Source organism: Ambystoma mexicanum, chromosome 9, assembly GCF_040938575.1.
Source record: "Ambystoma mexicanum isolate Mex_15411 chromosome 9, UKY_AmexF1_1, whole genome shotgun sequence".
Taxonomy (NCBI): Eukaryota; Metazoa; Chordata; class Amphibia; order Caudata; family Ambystomatidae; genus Ambystoma; species Ambystoma mexicanum.
In genome coordinates this window covers 796,139,838-796,157,746 of record NC_090931.1, presented here as the reverse complement: position 1 = coordinate 796,157,746, position 17,909 = coordinate 796,139,838, and the positions used below count along the sequence as shown (strand labels likewise).

The following is a 17,909-nucleotide window of genomic DNA, read 5'->3' as shown; positions in this document are numbered from 1 at the left end:
TTACATTCACTCCACCATAAATCATTGGCATACTGTTGTGGCACAAACACTAACCATTTAAGAGTCTTGGGTTTCTTGTTGATCCTTCTGCCGTGACACACACGACCAAGTGTGCCGTAAGAGGGCAATGTGAAAATCCATTTAGGAGAAGGAGTTTTACAAAGAATGGGTCAAAAATAGAACCATGGGCACACTGTTATATTGCAAGCAGAGAAGCATGTAAGCTCAAGTATCATTTGTATGTAAAAAAAAACATGAACAAACAGCATATTACTTTACAAGATGAGAAAATCATACAGTTCCAGTAAATTTGGTTCAGCATATTAGGTAAACGTTACTAATCTATTACAAATATAACAATATTTTTAGAGCTTGTATCGATTTCAAAGTCGTCTGCTTTGAATAGTCCACCAGCTAGTAGATTCTCCCAGAGTATTACAGTTGGTTCACTTAACTTAAAACCTAGCCATCGACAAGGATGGCTCTGCAATATGTACACTGTGCCGACAATGTTCCTTCCACTGCCAAATTTACTCTGCAATTTGAGATAGGAAGTTGTGAGTATGTTCCCCAGTTGATTGTTGTAATACATTGCAGCTTTATTGCCGATTCCCATTAGTAGATTTCTTGCTGATTTGTTTTTAAAAACGCAGTATTGATGCTGTTACCATTATCTCCAAGACAATGAGGTGTAATATCAGTTGTTTCAGTGAACAGGTTCCCTGACCCGTCAGGGAAAGTAAATGCATGCCCCCTGCTGAAAGCGATGCATCCATTCTTAAGGTTGCATGAGGTTGGGGAACTCAACATCCTTTTGCAAGGGTTCCCTTATTCCACCATTTTAGTGACTGGGTGACCTTTGGTGTTACCACTAGATCCTCAGTGTCCCTCTGCCTGTGAGCATTTTGCACTGGGCCATTCATGCATGGGTTTCATAAGTGGTAGAGTATTTGGAACTAGGGGGGATGCATGAAGCCATCAAGCTTAACATCTTCATAACATTCTTCACTATCGGATACTGTGATGTCTGTTAAGGGTGTACTGTTGGCACAAAGGCCTGTATCCACCTCTCCCCCTGTGAAGGAAAGGATAATTCCTGGTGGGTGTACTGCTCCCAAGATTTTCTCGTCCTGTATTGGGACTAGACTTATTTTCCAAATGGATTTTGAATTTTAGATAACGTTAGTGTTGCACCGTGGCATTCATGGGCACTTTGCACTCAGTGGCTGTGTTGCTCCCATTAACCAGTTAATGAGGTATAGGTACACATGTAAATGTGCTTCTAAGGCCATTTAAGCAGTTGAACACTCTTAGTGCCAATTTTATCCTGAAAGGAAGTACTTGCGTTTTATAATGATAGGCACCCAACTTGAAGGTATTTTGAATGCTTGTGATGCATTGAAATATTAAAATATGCATCTTGCATTAGGAGCAATTTCTTCTTGCAGTGCAGTCATGCTGAACCTTTGAACTGCAACAAACCTCATCAGTGGTACGAGGTCTAAGATTGTTTTTTCTGGGGAATAAGGACGTATGTAGAATAGCTACTTTCATGAGGAGGGGTGAATTTCGACAGAAACTGAATGGGTAAGTTGGCAGATAGTGTCAATAGCAGGCAAAAATAATTCAAACAAAGTTATGATCCTCAAGAAGTACCTTGGCACCTGAGCCCTTCGGGATAGAATTGAATTTCTTTATTTGGGCTGCTGACCTTGCAGCTGCCAACAGAGTCTGTTCAAGATCCCCAGCTGGTTTCTCTCTGAATGCTCTTGTCAAGATGTGGCACCTACCTGCCTGTGTGCTCGGGTCCGTCGTAGACCTCCTAGTATAGCCTAGCCTGTTCAATGGTAGGGCCCCAAATGGCACAGCCACCCCCTTCTCCATCTGCCTTTTTATGCTTTGTCTTCTTGGTTTGGCTAACACAGTTTCCGACTTCTCCAATCACTATTACACCATTCTTTCTAGAACGCTTCCCTTACATACACACTAAGAACCTAATGGGCCTATCTGAGGCCACGAGCAAATACAAGAGCCTTGGGCTGAAGGAAAGTTATGTTACACATCAACCCCCGACCACCTACGGCACCGAATCACATTGGCCTTGAAGGCGCCAGAGGTCTCCTCATTAACGCCTGCTCCATCGCCAAACCCTCCTCTGAAATCTATAATCATCAGACCAAAGACAAAATAGACCTACTCTCATCACTGAAACCTGAATCACATCATCTCAGTCATATACAACACAATTCTTGCAATATAGAAAATGCAAGTTTGACAACAGGACATCAGGGAGGGAGTTGAAGGGAAATGCACTCGTTCACAGAATTGCATTAAAATTACAACTCCAAGCTACGGGATCATTCCAAAATGCAGATCCCTCTTCTACTCATTTTCAGACACACACCTATACTAACCTTCCTCTTCATATATAGACCTTCCTTCGTTGACCGCCCTACAGACCACCAACGCTGCACCATTCTAGGAGGCTTCAGCGTTTGGCTTGAGAAGAAAGACAAAATAGCTACAATGTCTCACACCACAAATCTTGGCACACTTCACCTCAAACAACTGGTTGAAGAACCAACACACAAGCCCAGACACAACCTGGTCATAGTCTTCTGCAGAGAAAAAGTGCCATTAGTTTCTCAGCCGCAGCACTACTACCCTGGTGGGACCATTTCTCTATCCCAGTTACCCATATAACTTTAGCACTAGCAAAATCTCCAAAGCACACCAAAGTTAACCAGACAGACGCTGGAAAAAATCCAAGTGTATTCCCTGAACACTTGATGCCACCAAGCCAAAGATTTCTACCGAAACTCATACCAGAACATTGCACTACAGAAACAGCTCTTCTCTCGGTCTGTGATTCAATGCTCTCAGCTTGCTACTCTAAACAATCTTCTATCCTTATTCTTTTAGATCTCTCTGCCGCCTTTGACAAAGTGGATCAGACGTTACTTATCCAGTCCCTTCCTTCTTTTGGTTTTTCTGGCTCTGTATTATCTTGATTTCAGTCTTATCTTTCTAAGCTTACTTATTTGGTTTCATGGGCTGGAACTTGTTCTGATGCATCTCCACTTTCTCACTGTGTCCCACATGGTTCGGTTTTCAGTCCTTTTCTTTTTTCTCTTTATATTCCCCTCTTGCTTCTATTTCCTCCTTTGGGTTATCTCACCACTTTTTGTTTGCACTATAAAATGGTTCTGTACAGCGCCTTGGCGTAAGGCGCTATATAAATAATAAGATACAAATAAAAAACTGCACTACCTAATCAAAGGGAATCACAACTGGATAAACCTCACCCTGAACATCACCGCTACTAAAAAACATTTACAGCTGACATATGGTTTACCCTTGCACTAAGTATAAAAAAAGGGAAAACAGAAACTCGAGAAAATCTGGAGATGCAACCTAACAGACAAACTACATAGTCAAGAGCAGAAATAATACAAGTGAAAATGCCCACTACATGCAGTGTATCAACTGTGCAATATTGCCAAAATGAAAGGCTCCAACATCATCCATGAACAAAAGGATCCCACGGTTTGCAACTCTGGTTCAATCGCATCACACTTCAGCAACAAAGTTCAATAAATCATGACCACCTGGACCGGAAAAGGCCAGCAGTGCCTTACCTACACAGGTAAGATACTTACAGCTTCACTCATGCCATCGTTAACCATCATCATTAACCTCTTTCCACTCGGGAATTACTTTCCACAATCAATTCAGGCAATCCAGAGAGTTCCCTTGAGGAACTGTACACTCCCAGGATCCAGGTTTGGTGCTAACTTTCCTATGCCTTCCCAACACCTCCATCAGGCATCTGTCCCACTTACCTTTACAACCGCCTATGTTAAACCCCTCCTTAAGCTATCCATGCCAACCAATACCCAATCTCCAACACTTTTCTTCGTCAAAAACCTAAAAAAATTTATTTACCAGCAACTCTGGAAATACGCTGAATTGAACAACAACCTCCATGAATCTCAACACAGATGTGGGCCAATTAGAGGGACAGAATCTGCACTTGGCTGCATTTGGGACATGCTAAAGAACAACATGTAATGATGCAAGTTTTGCACTCCTCTTATTGGTCATGTTCATAGAATTCAACACCATATGTCACAATATCCTACTAGAGGACATCAGACTAACAGGAAACAACTTTTACTGGATCATCTCTTTCCTAACCGGAAGATTAGAAAAAACACTTATGGCCCTCTTCAGATCTCACCCTCCCAACTTATCTTGCAGAGTACCCAAAGGCTCCAGCCTCTCGCCTCAACAGATACAGGATGGAACACATCAGCAACACAGGCCTCTCATGCTTCAAGTATGAACATGACATGCAAAAGGCTTACAAACGCACTAATGACCCAACATGGAACACAAGAGACCTCAACGCCTGTCACACACAGGAACTCCTGAGAGACTGCTAACATAATTAAGTTCAACTCTTCACAAACAGAACTGCTAATCAGCAGGCCAATGCCATCAAACACTGCAGCAATAACTCTTACAATCTGTGAGAAATTTGGGAGTCACAAAGGACAGAAGCATCACACAAGAAGCACGTTAAAGCCATCAAACTGTGCATTTTATGCTGGATCATGCTCTACCTGTCTTTCACTCATATGACCAGACCATATCAGTTATCGCTCTGGTATCATCAGAGACTTGACTATGCCAAACAGCCTTTACCTTGGACTTGTGCAATATCTACTCAGACTATAACGAGGTAAAAAAAGAAAAGACATCCAAATTACTACTTGCAAAGACTGAATCACTGCTGGATCTCCAAAACATAGACCTAATCACCTCACTCTCCATTCACAGAAGGCAGCGCCAAATAAATAATTAAATAAATCCCAGAATAAACCTGGAACCCTCACACACTAGCAACATACCAACATGAAACGTCCACACAACCTAAGGAGAACCCAACAACCACCACTGGAATCTTACAAGCCACCTTATTTGCTTCACTAGCAGATGCACGCTAGCTCAGCCCCAAAGAACACTTAAGCTTATGTCAGCCTACCCTCAAGCAAATATTTACCCTGTAAATGTTCATCCTCCAACCCAATGACGGCCATTGCAGGCATAGCCAATAGCACAGCAACAGCTATGACTAACGCTCCTCTCCTCAGGTCCCTCAATACCCATCACACTACCCCACATTAACAGGAAACATTGCCCTAAGAATTGTTTACGCTTTCCATTTTTTGGGCTTTTCCCCTCAGAAAAACGTACTCCCAAAGGACTCCTTCACTCCCAAAGAAGCACACAAACACAGTTGGCCACTTCTGACCTGCACCCATCAACACAAGTTTTGCTATCCCATGATATGATTTTATAACACTCTTAATACCCAGAGATTATTAAGCGCGGACCCGGGGAATCGAACCTGTTTTGCTCCGTGTCGTCTTGCTTCCAAGGCGAGCATGTTTCCCCTGAGCTATCCTACCTTGGAGTTACGGTCAAAAAAATGCAGAAGGGTCATATACATGATCACTCAGTAGTAGTAGTAGTAGTATTTTTTGTGATTAGTGAATTCTTTCACAAATGAATGCATGCATGTCCTCTCCATGTGTGTGGTATTTATTCTTGTTCGTTTCCTGGTGTTATGCATTTTTCAATATTTCAAATCAGCCGAATTTGTACGTTGCACGGTCTGAAGTTACAAGAACTCTCTTGGCGTACTACTCATTCGGTATTCCAGCTCAGATTTGCTAAAACTACAATAAAGTAGGAAATAATAAAGAGACTATTCATTCTCTACAGGACTGGCTCCCCGACACCATGCCCCCATGCACCACCAACCCCCAGGCCGCAAAAACCTTTTCGTTGTCAAACGTTTTGATGTGTCCATCTCTTCTCTGCTCCTCCACTCCATGAAAAACAACCTGAGGAAACGGTTGACGAGCAGGAGCCCTGTGGGAAGCATGTACAGGTCACACATGGTCTCCATCACTGATCAAACCCTCTTAACTCCTACAGTAAAAGCTTAGAAAACAAAGGAGAACCAGTAGATGACAGACAATGCGAAACTAAAATAAATTCACAAGTTGCAAATATGACACAGACTTGTGAGGTATGCCGCAACCACAAGTAGAGGGGTTTCAGGGTGGATGGAACATACATCGTCTTTTTGCACTTACTACATGTCAGCGTGGAATATATTCCCCTGAAAATATTCAAGGTGTAGGTTCTAACCACATGTTGCAACTAGAGAAAATAATACAGACATCAATGGGAAAAGGAAAGTACATTACATTTCAACTAACATAGTGCTTACCAGAAAGCTTGAGCCGGGTATAGCAAAGCATTGCTTATAAAGGTATGCACTACAGAACAGCAACAGGACATAGGTATGGTGCTCTCGCTTATAAAACTGTAAATCTTCTGCAAGTTCCCGCAGCTCATCAAGATCTGAAGGGAATGTCAGAGATCTAGAATAGGAAGGAAAACCGATAGGATTATGCAAATGTAAACTCATGCGATTAAAAGTCTGACACAGTCCTAACCCTAAAAATACACAAATGTGTCCTCCTTGGATGATGATCAATAGTTACTAAAACGGACAAAGTGAGTAAAGAGTGCTAATCGGATGGCATTCCCCCGACATCATCAAATTGACTAAAACAAGTATTACAAAATATCTTGTGCAAAAAAAGTTTGACAAATCTACTTGTCCTGTAAACAGATCTACTTAACACACCTTGCTGGGTCAGATGCTGCAAAACTGAAATAAAAACATGATTTAGCTGCCTGCCACCCAATCTTAGCTAGGGTACATGGTCCCTGATTTTTCTATGAAACGTTGACAAATGTCCACACCAGTCATGCAGGTATTAAGTGATAATTAGAAAGAGCAGCTCAGGGGACCAAAAGGGGCTGCGGACCTGCATGGCCACGTAGTTGACAAGCTCCGTCCACCCCCGTACCCTATGGAGACCGGAATGTGAAGAAACGTACATTTTCTAGACTTTTCCTCGAGAAAACTGCCTGGGAGACTGGGGTGTGCAGAAGGAGTGTTGGTAACAGACTGGTGTGCCGTGTCTCAGCTCACTGCGGAGAACCAACACCCTGTGTGGCAGTCTTGGCTCTGGTGAGTCGGGGAGGCTCCACCAGTGAGACGCAGCTCTGTGCAGCTGGTAGAGCCAGGAGCGGTGAAAGAATAGGAGAGAGGTGGGCGCCGATGTTCGGGGACAGTGCTGCTCATAATCGACGGACATTCTGGAAAGGTTGCTGGGAATCCGACACGAGCGAAGTGGACTTCTGGAAGGCCGGGCTTGCTGGGAGATGGCAGAGGGTTGGGGCGATCCCGGGCTCCTGCTCGGAGTGGCACATTTGACTGGGCCTTGTTTTGAGGTACGTGGCGCCCGCCCATCAGATTGGGGTCGGAAGAGACCTGGGATCACCCGATCCAGCGTAAGGAAACCACAGGGCACCCGGATTCAGCAGGGGAAGCAGAGAGGGGCCAGTGCCCCGGCCACTTCCTGGACTTACTTATGAGGCAAGCGGTGGCAGTGTATAAATACTGGCAGACAAAGGTATAGTGGCCAGTTGGCTATTACCCAGTTCTGGAAGTGCAGAGAGCGCATTGCAGTTAGAGTATTGAGATTGCCCCAAATTTACAGCCAACATAGACTGGGCAATTCCGGAGGACCGTGATGTGGGGCCGTGTTAGGGAGAATTCTATGTAAAGGCTAATTTCCCAAACTTAGAGAGTCCCCCAGCAGCTTTGCTGGATTTTTTGGGGTTTATTTCTTTCTCCTGCTAAGAGTGAGACTCTTTTACTCCCACTCTTAGACATGATTTGAGGTGTTCCTTTGTCTTTCCATGTGTTTTATGGGCTATGGGGTCTTTTAATCCATAGGGTTTCATGTGTTTTTGATGTGGATTACACAGCACCCTCCGTGCCGTAACCCAGGGGGTGTCGTAGCGACCCCCCAACATAGACTCCATACCCTGGGACTGACTACTGTCTCCCAGGGCATGTAAAGTCACCATTGTCTTGGCTAGTCCCAAATTATGAACAGAAACCAGTACAAACCATCATATTGTGGACGTACTGGGGTCTGTTGTTCGAGGGGGCACGTCTCCGTCCCCCCTGATCGAGTTTTGGCTGGTGGCAGTGGATACTACTTTTTATATTCGACCGCAAATATATCTCTATGGGATTTTCCCATTGTTCAAGGCTAATTATTTAATTCCTATAGCCTCGAACATACCGCCGGTTTATTTATTTAATATTAATTCACTGGTTAGTATTTTTTGCCAGAACTCGATTCTAAAATGGCATTTGTGTTCTCTTCTGTGACTCCAACCCAAGTAGAGCCCTTTGTTCCACTTTTTGGCGGGCTTCTCCATAGAAGCCTCCAAAAGTGGTGCCACTCTGTCTGGGTACCACAGGGGGTGTGGGAGGGGGTTTAGGCACCCTGGACTGAGTTACCTTGGTAACTCAAGTCGCACTCTTGTGTGATTGGCCCAAGTGGTGAGCCGGCCGGCTCACCACTTAGGATGTTTGATTGACAGCTAGGCTGAGTGAATGGGGGTGTGCTGCATAAAAGCAGGGCTTTGGGGACTGGAACTTCAGAAGTCGCCACAGGACCTAAGAATCCGAGGAGGGAGAAGCTGAGCTGACCTGCAACGACGACACCAGCGGTGGAGCCCTGCTGAACCGTTTCACCACTTTTCCTGACGACAGAGGAGATCTCCAGTCCGGAGAGTCTTCTTCCTTTGACTGGTGGGGATAACCAGTTTTGCCTTCTTTTCACCTTCCTGGAGCATCTCGTGGCCGCCTTGCCCGTGCCAAGCACCCCGGCAACCGGAATACCACGGCTTACCACTACCGCGAAGAGAAGGGTAGTACCTTTTCACCGAAAGAACTCTGCGGCTGGTTTCTTCCCTGGCAGTGCAACGACCTTCTTTCCTCCACGGCGAGACCTCCTCTTCCTCTGGACGAAACACTGACTTGCAACCGCTGCCAGGAACAACTGCCCCCGCTGGAGCTTCCTTCACACTTAAGGTACTGTGTCCCGCCTGGCAAGGTACTGTGTCCCGCCTGGCTTCCCTTGCGACAGATCGTTCGGGGTGACAGTAAAGCCTCGACTTTCTAACCTGGCCTGGCCTGGGACAAGCTAGCTAACTTTTCCTGACTTTAATTTCACCCTTTTTGTGCAAACTATCTACAAGACTCTTTTGGGCATAACCCCACTGTGTGAACCTGGACCCCTTCTGCTTGCTCTCTCCAAGAGTGGGCCTTGCAATTGACTTCCTTGCTCTCCAGTAGAACTCTGCCTATCCTGCCTTGCTGTGGTTCTTTTAAAAGTATTGAAACTTGTGTGCTTCCATAACTCTGCCTTTTTCCCTCCCTTTTCTTTATAACTTATTAGAGTGCCAGCTTATGTTATCTCACCTCTGTCTGAAAATAAGTGGTGTTTGTCACTAAGACTTGTCTAATAGGTAATTAGGGCTGTATATATATAATAGTGACTGTGTGCTGAATTTACTTACCTCTTTTGTGCTAGTGTAATTTACAAGTGTGTCTTTAAATAAATAATTATATACTTTTACACCAAAGCTCTGGTCAGTGTTTGCTTGTGCTACTGTATCTCTGTACCTATGTGTATACCCTTCATACTGCCCAACTCTTCTTGAGGGAAGTCTGACTGCTCAGCCACAGCTACCAAGTGAATCTGTGTGGTACAGACTGCTACCAAGTGGGTTTACTGCCAAACACCTGTAGTCCTAAATCTTTTGCAGTGGTCCCTAAGGGAATTGCAAGGTTTCTGCCTAACAGGCCAGACTTGGGTGGTGGTGCCTTGGATTCAGGACAGGGAGACAGACGGCTTACTGTAGCCTGTAGCAGTGTTTGGTCTGGTTGAAGTGCTGTGGTACGCCCTGGAGGGCTGGCTGGACCCGTCTTGCACATGGGACGGCTCAAGATCTGCCAGACCGGATCCCCGGCAGTGGTTGGAGGTTGTGGCTGGCTAAGTGACCTGGAAGCAAGGTATTGACTGCACGTCTGCTGCCGGAGGGAGGATTATATACCTGTTCGGGTCTCTGGCAAAGATAAACGCGGGCAGCCAAACCTAGTGCCACGGTCAGATAGGCTAATACCATGGCATCAGCACACTGCAGCAGTTTCGGAGAGCGGTGGAGGACAAAGGCAGGCCGCCGCTGTTGGAGGTGGGAAGCAGCACTCCGGCCCCATCCACGAAGGAGGACAGATAATATTGCAAGAGATGCGGGCGCTAAGGGGTTAATTACAGACCTCGTTTTCTGACCTCAGAATCAGGGTTGAAGTCCTTGAGAACAAGTTTGAAGGTTTGAGAATTACCACCTCAGTGCAGATCCCGCTGAAATGAAGTTCTGAGGGTAGCCTGTCGGATCTGGAGAACAGAGACGAGGATTATCAGGTGAAAATGGAGGAGCTTGAAAATAGAGAATGCAGGAACAATCTTCAAGTTTTTGGTCTGCAGGAACAGAAGGGATAGTCAGGAAGTGATTTATTAAAGACGATTAAGGCATTGGTGAATGCCTTGTTTGCGGATGTAGGTGGATATTGAATGAGCTCTTGAGGAGGCATGGCTAGGTGTAGAGGCCCGAGATTAGTGGTGAAGTTCTTGAGGTATACAGAGAAGGCGGCAATGCTGGAAAAAGCAAAACATCTACGCAACATTCAGTATGAGAGGGGACACTGTACATATTTATCAAGATCTTTCAGATTTCACCTTGGCTTGGGACAGGGACTGCCAACCTCTTACAACTTGGCTGTCAGACAGAGGAATACACTACAGGTGGACATTGCCATTCGCCCTGGTGTTCGAGATCAAGGAAGTGAATTATCCCATAACTAAAGGTTCTGAAGCGAACATGTCCTACAACACCTCTAGGAGGGTGAAAAGAATTGAGCAGGGGGAGGCCAGGTCAAAGCGGCAGGACTGGTCGTAAATGGATGTGCACTGAGGGGACTAATGCAATGTAAAATGGTGCCAGGGAGCCAAAAATGTCGGAGGCTTATACTCCCTCGCCAGTGAAGCCAAGTGATGGGGGTCGGACTTTCCGATGCAATGGTGTTATAGACCCTCAGGCAGTCTAATGTGATGGTGCTTATTCTGGTTATTTCTTAAAATTTGGAGATGGGGACATGTCTTTCCTTGGTGGCCCATCTTTTGATGGGCATCTCATGGGTAGGGGAAGTGCTGTGGGGTTTTGGGTGGGGAGGAGGGGACAAGTGTTATGCAGCATAGGGAACTGATCAATTAAGTCCAGCAAGACTGAGATCATCCTCATTGGAACACCTGCTCCCTCCTCTCCTCCCTCTCTGGCTGCCCACTCTGGGCACTCTTCCTGTGAGGCTAAGAACCTTGGTGTAATCTTAGACTCCACCCTCTCCTTCTCTCCTCACATCTCTGACGTCTCTAAGAAGACAAAAACTGTCAGCTGCACCTCCTCAGAGGTATTCTTCCTTTTCTCACTTTCCCCAGAAGCTCACTGTCTGCAGAGCTCTGGTCCTCTCTAGGCTGGACAATTGCAACAGTCCCTTTCTAAATCTTCCTGCCTCTACTCTTCGACCTTTACAACTTATCCAGAACAGGATTGCAAAACTTGGACAGTGATCGTATCTCTCCAGCTCTGTAATCACTTCACTTTCTATCACTGGTTGCAAGTTTCAACTTCAAGACCCTCTGCATCCTCCATATGTGTCACGCCCTCTCACACGTCCTTTCCCTCTTCACATCTCTCCTCCTCAGGCGCCTCTCGCCGTAGTATTTCCCGTTCACACCACCAGCAGGGAAAACACGGCAGGCGGAATACCATGTTGGGCGGATCTGCCTCGTTTCGCCCTTTTCCGCGTTGGCGTCTGCCATGGCGCCTCTTGCACAGCCGGCAACGTCAGAATACCAGGAAGTGCCGGCGGCTCCAATCACTGGCCACGTTGCGCTCCATGCAACCTACACGAGCAGTCACGTGATACGTCACGTGATACCGCTCGCCCCTTCAAAAGAGGCCGGCAAACAAGACTCTTTGCTTCACAGCTACTTCAACTTCTACGGAGGACTGTCACGCATTACCCTTGCTCTTGTTTGCTTCGACCTTGGAACTCTTTTCGGATTTGCTATTGGATTACCCTTGGATATTGGCGTGCTCTCTGATTTTCTGGACATCCGACCCCTGGTATACTCTGGACTTACTCTTGGATTGCCCTTCTGTTTTGCAACCTTCGGATTGCTTCAAGCCTTGCTACAGATCTTGCCACACTCCACGAGGTACTGGGAAGGAGTGCCTATTACACCATTCCAGCTTGCCGTGGATTTCCCTGCGTAGGTTTTCTACCTACATTCCATCTCTATTAGGTAAGCTGGTGTCACTGCATCTTGTTTAACTCTTCCTATCAATTGCCTATTGCCATTATAGAGTGTATTCCTGATCATAACCTTTTGCCTTATAGCGCTCAGGGGTCCTTCCGGCGTTCTCAATACCAGGCTGACGACAACACTCCTTCCTGTGGCCTCAAAGATTGCTCAGGCAGTTTTTATATTCTGCTCGAGCGGTACTTGGGGACGGAGGCATTTCATAACTGCACGACCATCAAGTCGGACCCATCAAGTTAGAACAGACTGTGAAGCCTTATGGTCGTCTAGTTATGGATGTTTCAGCCGGGGACCCTGTGACTGCCTTAATGCAAGCAGTGACATCGCTTAGGACAGATATGGCAGTTGCTACCACTGCCCTCCGCACTGATTTAGCCTCTGCCACCACTGCACTGAACCATCGTCTTGATGCCATGCAAAGCACCCAACATCCTTTACCTGCTGACGCTGAGTTCGGCGATGTTGCCTCATCTCATAACACCCCCATCACTCCACTTACTCTGCCAGTCCCGTCTGTGGTGGTTCAGACTCCATTTCCCCTAGCAGCCCCTGAGAGGTACCAGGGAGATCCGTTGAAATATCGCACTTTTATAAAACAGTGCAAACTACATTTCTTATGCCGACCTCAAGCTTTCTCTGACCCAGTCTCTAAAGCGGCTTTTCTACTCTCCCATTTGTCGGGTGTAGCAGCCACATGGGCCAATCCGTTTTTGGAGAGTAATCATCTCGCTCTGTACGATTTCGAATTATTGACTCAAGAAATGGCTAAGGTTTTTGACACTAGATATAAAGCCCAATCCAGAGACATGGAGCTCTTAGATCTCACTCAAGGTCGATCTACTCTCATTGAGTATATTACCAAGTTTAATCAACTCGCCACCAAGACTTCATGGCCAGAGAATAAGAAGGCAGTGATCTATTATCGGGGTCTGTGTGGTTCCATGAAGGATGCTTTGTCTGTAGTGCCCTCCCTTCCCACACTTTATCTTGATCTGGTGGATTTAACCTTGCAAATCGACTCCAGACGGGCAGAACGTAAGGGGGAAGCAGGGATATCCCAGAGCTCACCTTCAACCTCATCTAGCACCTTACCTGAACCCATGCAGATCGGCGGGGTACGCAGTCCTATCACACATGCCGAACGGGAGCGCAGGAGGGCAGACAACGCTTGCTACTACTGCGGACTCAATGGGCACTTTGTAAAGGAGTGTCCCCGTCGACCAAGAAACAAAGCTCCGGGTTTTCCGAAGACTCGCCCTTGAGATCAGGGGTTGGGGCGAGTCCTATACCCAATACCTCTGATCTTGCTTTTGGTCCCGTTCGACCTGTGGTGGTGCAAGCTTCCTTAAACCTAGCTGCAGGAGTTTCCCATGCAATACAAATAGTGATCGACTCTGGTGCTACTGGTTGCTTTATAGACATAGCGCTAGCCAATGCTCTAAACTTACCTCTGGTCCAAAAGAAACACCCCGAACCAGTTCATGCAGTAGATGGGACGTCATTAACCTCTGGACCGATCTTACACCAGACAGCCCCTCTGGAATTAGTCATACAAGAAGTCCACAGAGAGACCATGTCTTTTGACCTCATAGCTACGCCTCAGTTTGGTGTTATCCTGGGCATTCCTTGGCTAAAGAGGCATAATCCTTTGATTAACTGGGGTACAGGTCAGGTACTCTTTGAATCCGAAACATGTCAATACTACTGCCTGCTTGAGGCACCTCAGGTTTCCAGTCCCGCAGACATCCTAGGGATAGTCGCTTCATTAGACATAGAAGACAGGTCCGATTCCCCAGACTCACACATGATAGGGGCGATCACAAATAACATACCTCCTGAGTATTATGAATTTCGGGCAGTGTTTGACAAAGGCTCTGCAGAAGGCCTTCCTCCACATCGATCTTACGACTGCCCCATTGATTTAATCCCAGACGTCTCTATCCCAAAGGGGCGGATATACTCCTTAACCCAAACAGAGGAGCGAGTCCTTCAGGATTACATACAGCAGGCTCTGCGTCTAGGTCATATTCGCCCATCAACCTCTCCAGCTGCAAGTCCCATCTTCTTTGTGCCAAAGAAGGAAGGGGATCTCCGTCCCTGCATTGATTACAGGCGTTTGAACGCCATCACGGTAAAAAACCGCTATCCTATTCCCCTTATTACCCCGTTGTTGGACAAACTTACTCATGCCACAATTTACACCAAATTGGATCTACGGGGTGCATACAACCTCATACGCATACGAGAGGGAGACGAATGGAAGACGGCATTCTGCTCACGACAAGGGCTGTTTGAGTATGCAGTTATGCCGTTTGGTCTCTGTAATGCTCCTGCTACGTTCCAGCGCTTCATGGATGACGTATTTGGCGATATCCTGAACACATACGTAGTAGTGTATTTAGATGACATATTGGTCTTCTCTTCCTCTCTCGACGAACACATCAAACATGTCAAGGAAGTGTTGTTACGTCTGCAAGCCAATGCACTATTTGCTAAACCTGAAAAGTGTATTTTCCATACCAGCCAGGTTGAGTTCTTGGGGTTCCATATCTCTCCTGGAGGCCTCTCCATGAATCAGTCCAAAGTCCGGGCAATAAACGATTGGCCGATTCCGACCACACTCAAGCAATTACAGTCGTTTTTGGGTTTTGCCAACTTTTACCGACGGTTCATAGCTGGGTTTTCTTCTATTGTAGCACCGCTCACTGCGCTCACTAGTCCTTCAGTTCCCTATGTCTGGTCCGAAAAACAACAAAATGCTTTCGATTCTCTGAAAACTATGTTCACTACTGCTCCGGTGTTACAACACCCTGACCCTGAACTCCCGTTTGTCCTTGAGGCAGACGCATCCTCTTATGCTCTTGGAGCTGTACTGTCCCAGCCATGTCCTGCCACTGGTCGGCTACATCCGGTAGCATTTCACTCTCGCAAGTTCACAACAAGTGAATTACACTACACAGTCACAGAAAAAGAACTATTGGCCATTAAGGACGCTTTACAGACCTGGATACATCACCTTCTAGGTGCAAAACACCAGACGGTGGTGTTCTCAGACCATAAGAATCTCCAAGACCTTGCCTCCTTGAAATGTACCAATAGTCGACAAGTACGTTGGCACCTTTTCTTTGCCGCGTTCGACTTCGTGGTCAAACATAGACCTGGTGTAGGGCATGGGAAAGCAGACGCCCTGTCTCGTTCTCCTGGGGGGGGAAGTTCTACCATCCTTCCCTGAAACCTTGTTGAGTGAGTCTCACGTAGTTTGTGTTTGCACACCATCACCTTCATTGCAGTCCACCATACGACAATGGGTCTCCCGATATCCACAGTCACTAGCAGAATGGGATCCCGTTATGCAGGATGGGCTGCCCTTTGTACATGGGAAGCTTTTTCTTCCCACGAGTGAAACCAGGAATTTGGCGTTGGAATGGTCTCATGATGCTGCCATTAATGGTCACCCCGGGCAGCATCGTACCCTAGAATTACTCAAACGATGGTGTTGGTGGCCGGCTATGAAACGAGACGTACAGAATTATGTCAATACCTGTCCAGTCTGTGCTCAGGGCAAGTCACGTAGGGGCCGGCCTTTGGGTCTTCTTCTTCCTCTCCCGGTTCCTCCACGTCCCTGGCACACGGTCTCAATGGACTTAATTACTGATTTGCCACGCACAAAGGGTTTCGATACTATATGGGTTGTTGTCGACTCCTATACCAAAATGGCTCGTTTTGTACCATGTAAGGGAGTACCCTCAGCCCCGGTTTTGGCCAGGCACTTCTTTAAGTCTGTCTTCTGTCTCTTTGGCCTGCCTCATGTTTTGGTGTCCGATCGAGGCACACAGTTCACCTCTCGTTTCTGGCGGGCCCTCACCTCTCTGTTGGGAATTGATGCTCATTATTCCTCTGCTTACCATCCAGAGAGTGACGGGCAGACTGAGAGGGTTAACCAGTCATTGGAGCAATACCTACGTTGCCTAACGTTACAATATCAGGACACTTGGCTTAATTTATTGCATCTTGCCGAATTTGCTTATAACAACTCTTTGCATTCTGCCACTGGTTTTTCACCATTCTTCGCTCTCTATGGCCAACATCCTCGTACTCTTCCTCTGCCAGATCACTCCTCTTCTGATACCCCCGCTGCCTCGGCCTGCGCTAGGGATTTAGTGTCAGTACATGCCCAGACTTTGATCCATTTGCGTGAGGCCCAATCTTCCATGAAATCCACAGCTGACAGGAAGAGGGCAGAGGCTCCTGCATACAAGGTGGGGGACAGGGTTTGGCTCTCCACTCGGCATTTACACATTCCTGGTTGTCGCAAGCTTCTCCCTCGCTTTGTGGGTCCTTACAAGGTGGCCAAGGTTCTGAATCCGGTGGCTATGCGTCTGGCGGTACCTCCTGCTTGGCGAATCCACCCAGTTTTCCATGTCTCCCTGCTTAAGCCCTGTCCTGGTCCTACCCGATTAGTTGCCCCTCCTGCTCCGGTCTCTGTCTCTTCTCCTGATGTTTTTGAGGTCCAGGGAATACTGGGTTCCCGTATACACAGGGGTGGGCTGCAGTATCTGGTGGATTGGCGGAGTTATGGCCCTGAAGATCGCTCCTGGGTTGCTGCTCGAGATGTTCACGCTTCTCGCCTGGTGGCCAAGTTTCTTCGAGAGCATCCTTCCAGCCCACGCGGTCGTGGGCCTTTGAGGGGGGGCTCTGTCACGCCCTCTCACACGTCCTTTCCCTCTTCACATCTCTCCTCCTCAGGCGCCTCTCGCCGTAGTATTTCCCGTTCACACCACCAGCAGGGAAAACACGGCAGGCGGAATACCATGTTGGGCGGATCTGCCTCGTTTCGCCCTTTTCCGCGTTGGCGTCTGCCATGGCGCCTCTTGAACAGCCGGCAACGTCAGAATACCAGGAAGTGCCGGCGGCTCCAATCACTGGCCACGTTGCGCTCCATGCAACGTACGCGAGCAGTCACGTGATACCGCTCGCCCCTTCAAAAGAGGCCGGCAAACAAGACTCTTTGCTTCACAGCTACTTCAACTTCTACGGAGGACTGTCACGCATTACCCTTGCTCTTGTTTGCTCCGACCTTGGAACTCTTTTCGGATTTGCTATTGGATTACCCTTGGATATTGGCATGCTCTCTGATTTTCTGGACATCCGACCCCTGGTATACTCTGGACTTACTCTTGGATTGCCCTTCTGTTTTGCAACCTTCGGATTGCTTCAAGCCTTGCTACAGATCTTGCCACACTCCACGAGGTACTGGGAAGGAGTGCCTATTACACCATTCCAGCTTGCCGTGGATTTCCCTGCGTAGGTTTTCTACCTACATTCCATCTCTATTAGGTAAGCTGGTGTCACTGCATCTTGTTTAACTCTTCCTATCAATTGCCTATTGCCATTATAGAGTGTATTCCTGATCATAACCTTTTGCCTTATAGCGCTCAGGGGTCCTTCCGGCGTTCTCAATACCAGGCTGACGACAACACTCCTTCCTGTGGCCTCAAAGATTGCTCGGGCAGTGTT

General features: G+C 47.1%; 1 protein-coding gene across 3 annotated transcripts in view; it reads right to left on the bottom strand.

Moving 5' to 3' along the window:
- TMEM41A (transmembrane protein 41A) overlaps positions 1-17,909 on the bottom strand; it is a 218,607-nt gene that overhangs the window by 128,714 nt on the left and 71,984 nt on the right. Inside the window, exons 1-2 of one of the 3 annotated variants that reach the window (XM_069615746.1) lie at positions 6,305-6,395; positions 5,847-5,940 (exon numbers count right to left, since the gene is read on the bottom strand). In XM_069615746.1, the coding sequence (XP_069471847.1) occupies positions 5,847-5,940; positions 6,305-6,375 (165 nt within the window). In that variant the 5' untranslated portion in view covers positions 6,376-6,395. Of the gene's footprint in view, positions 1-5,846; positions 5,941-6,304; positions 6,459-17,909 lie in introns of those variants that run through there. The other 2 variants (XM_069615745.1, XM_069615747.1) reach the window with 2 other exon arrangements.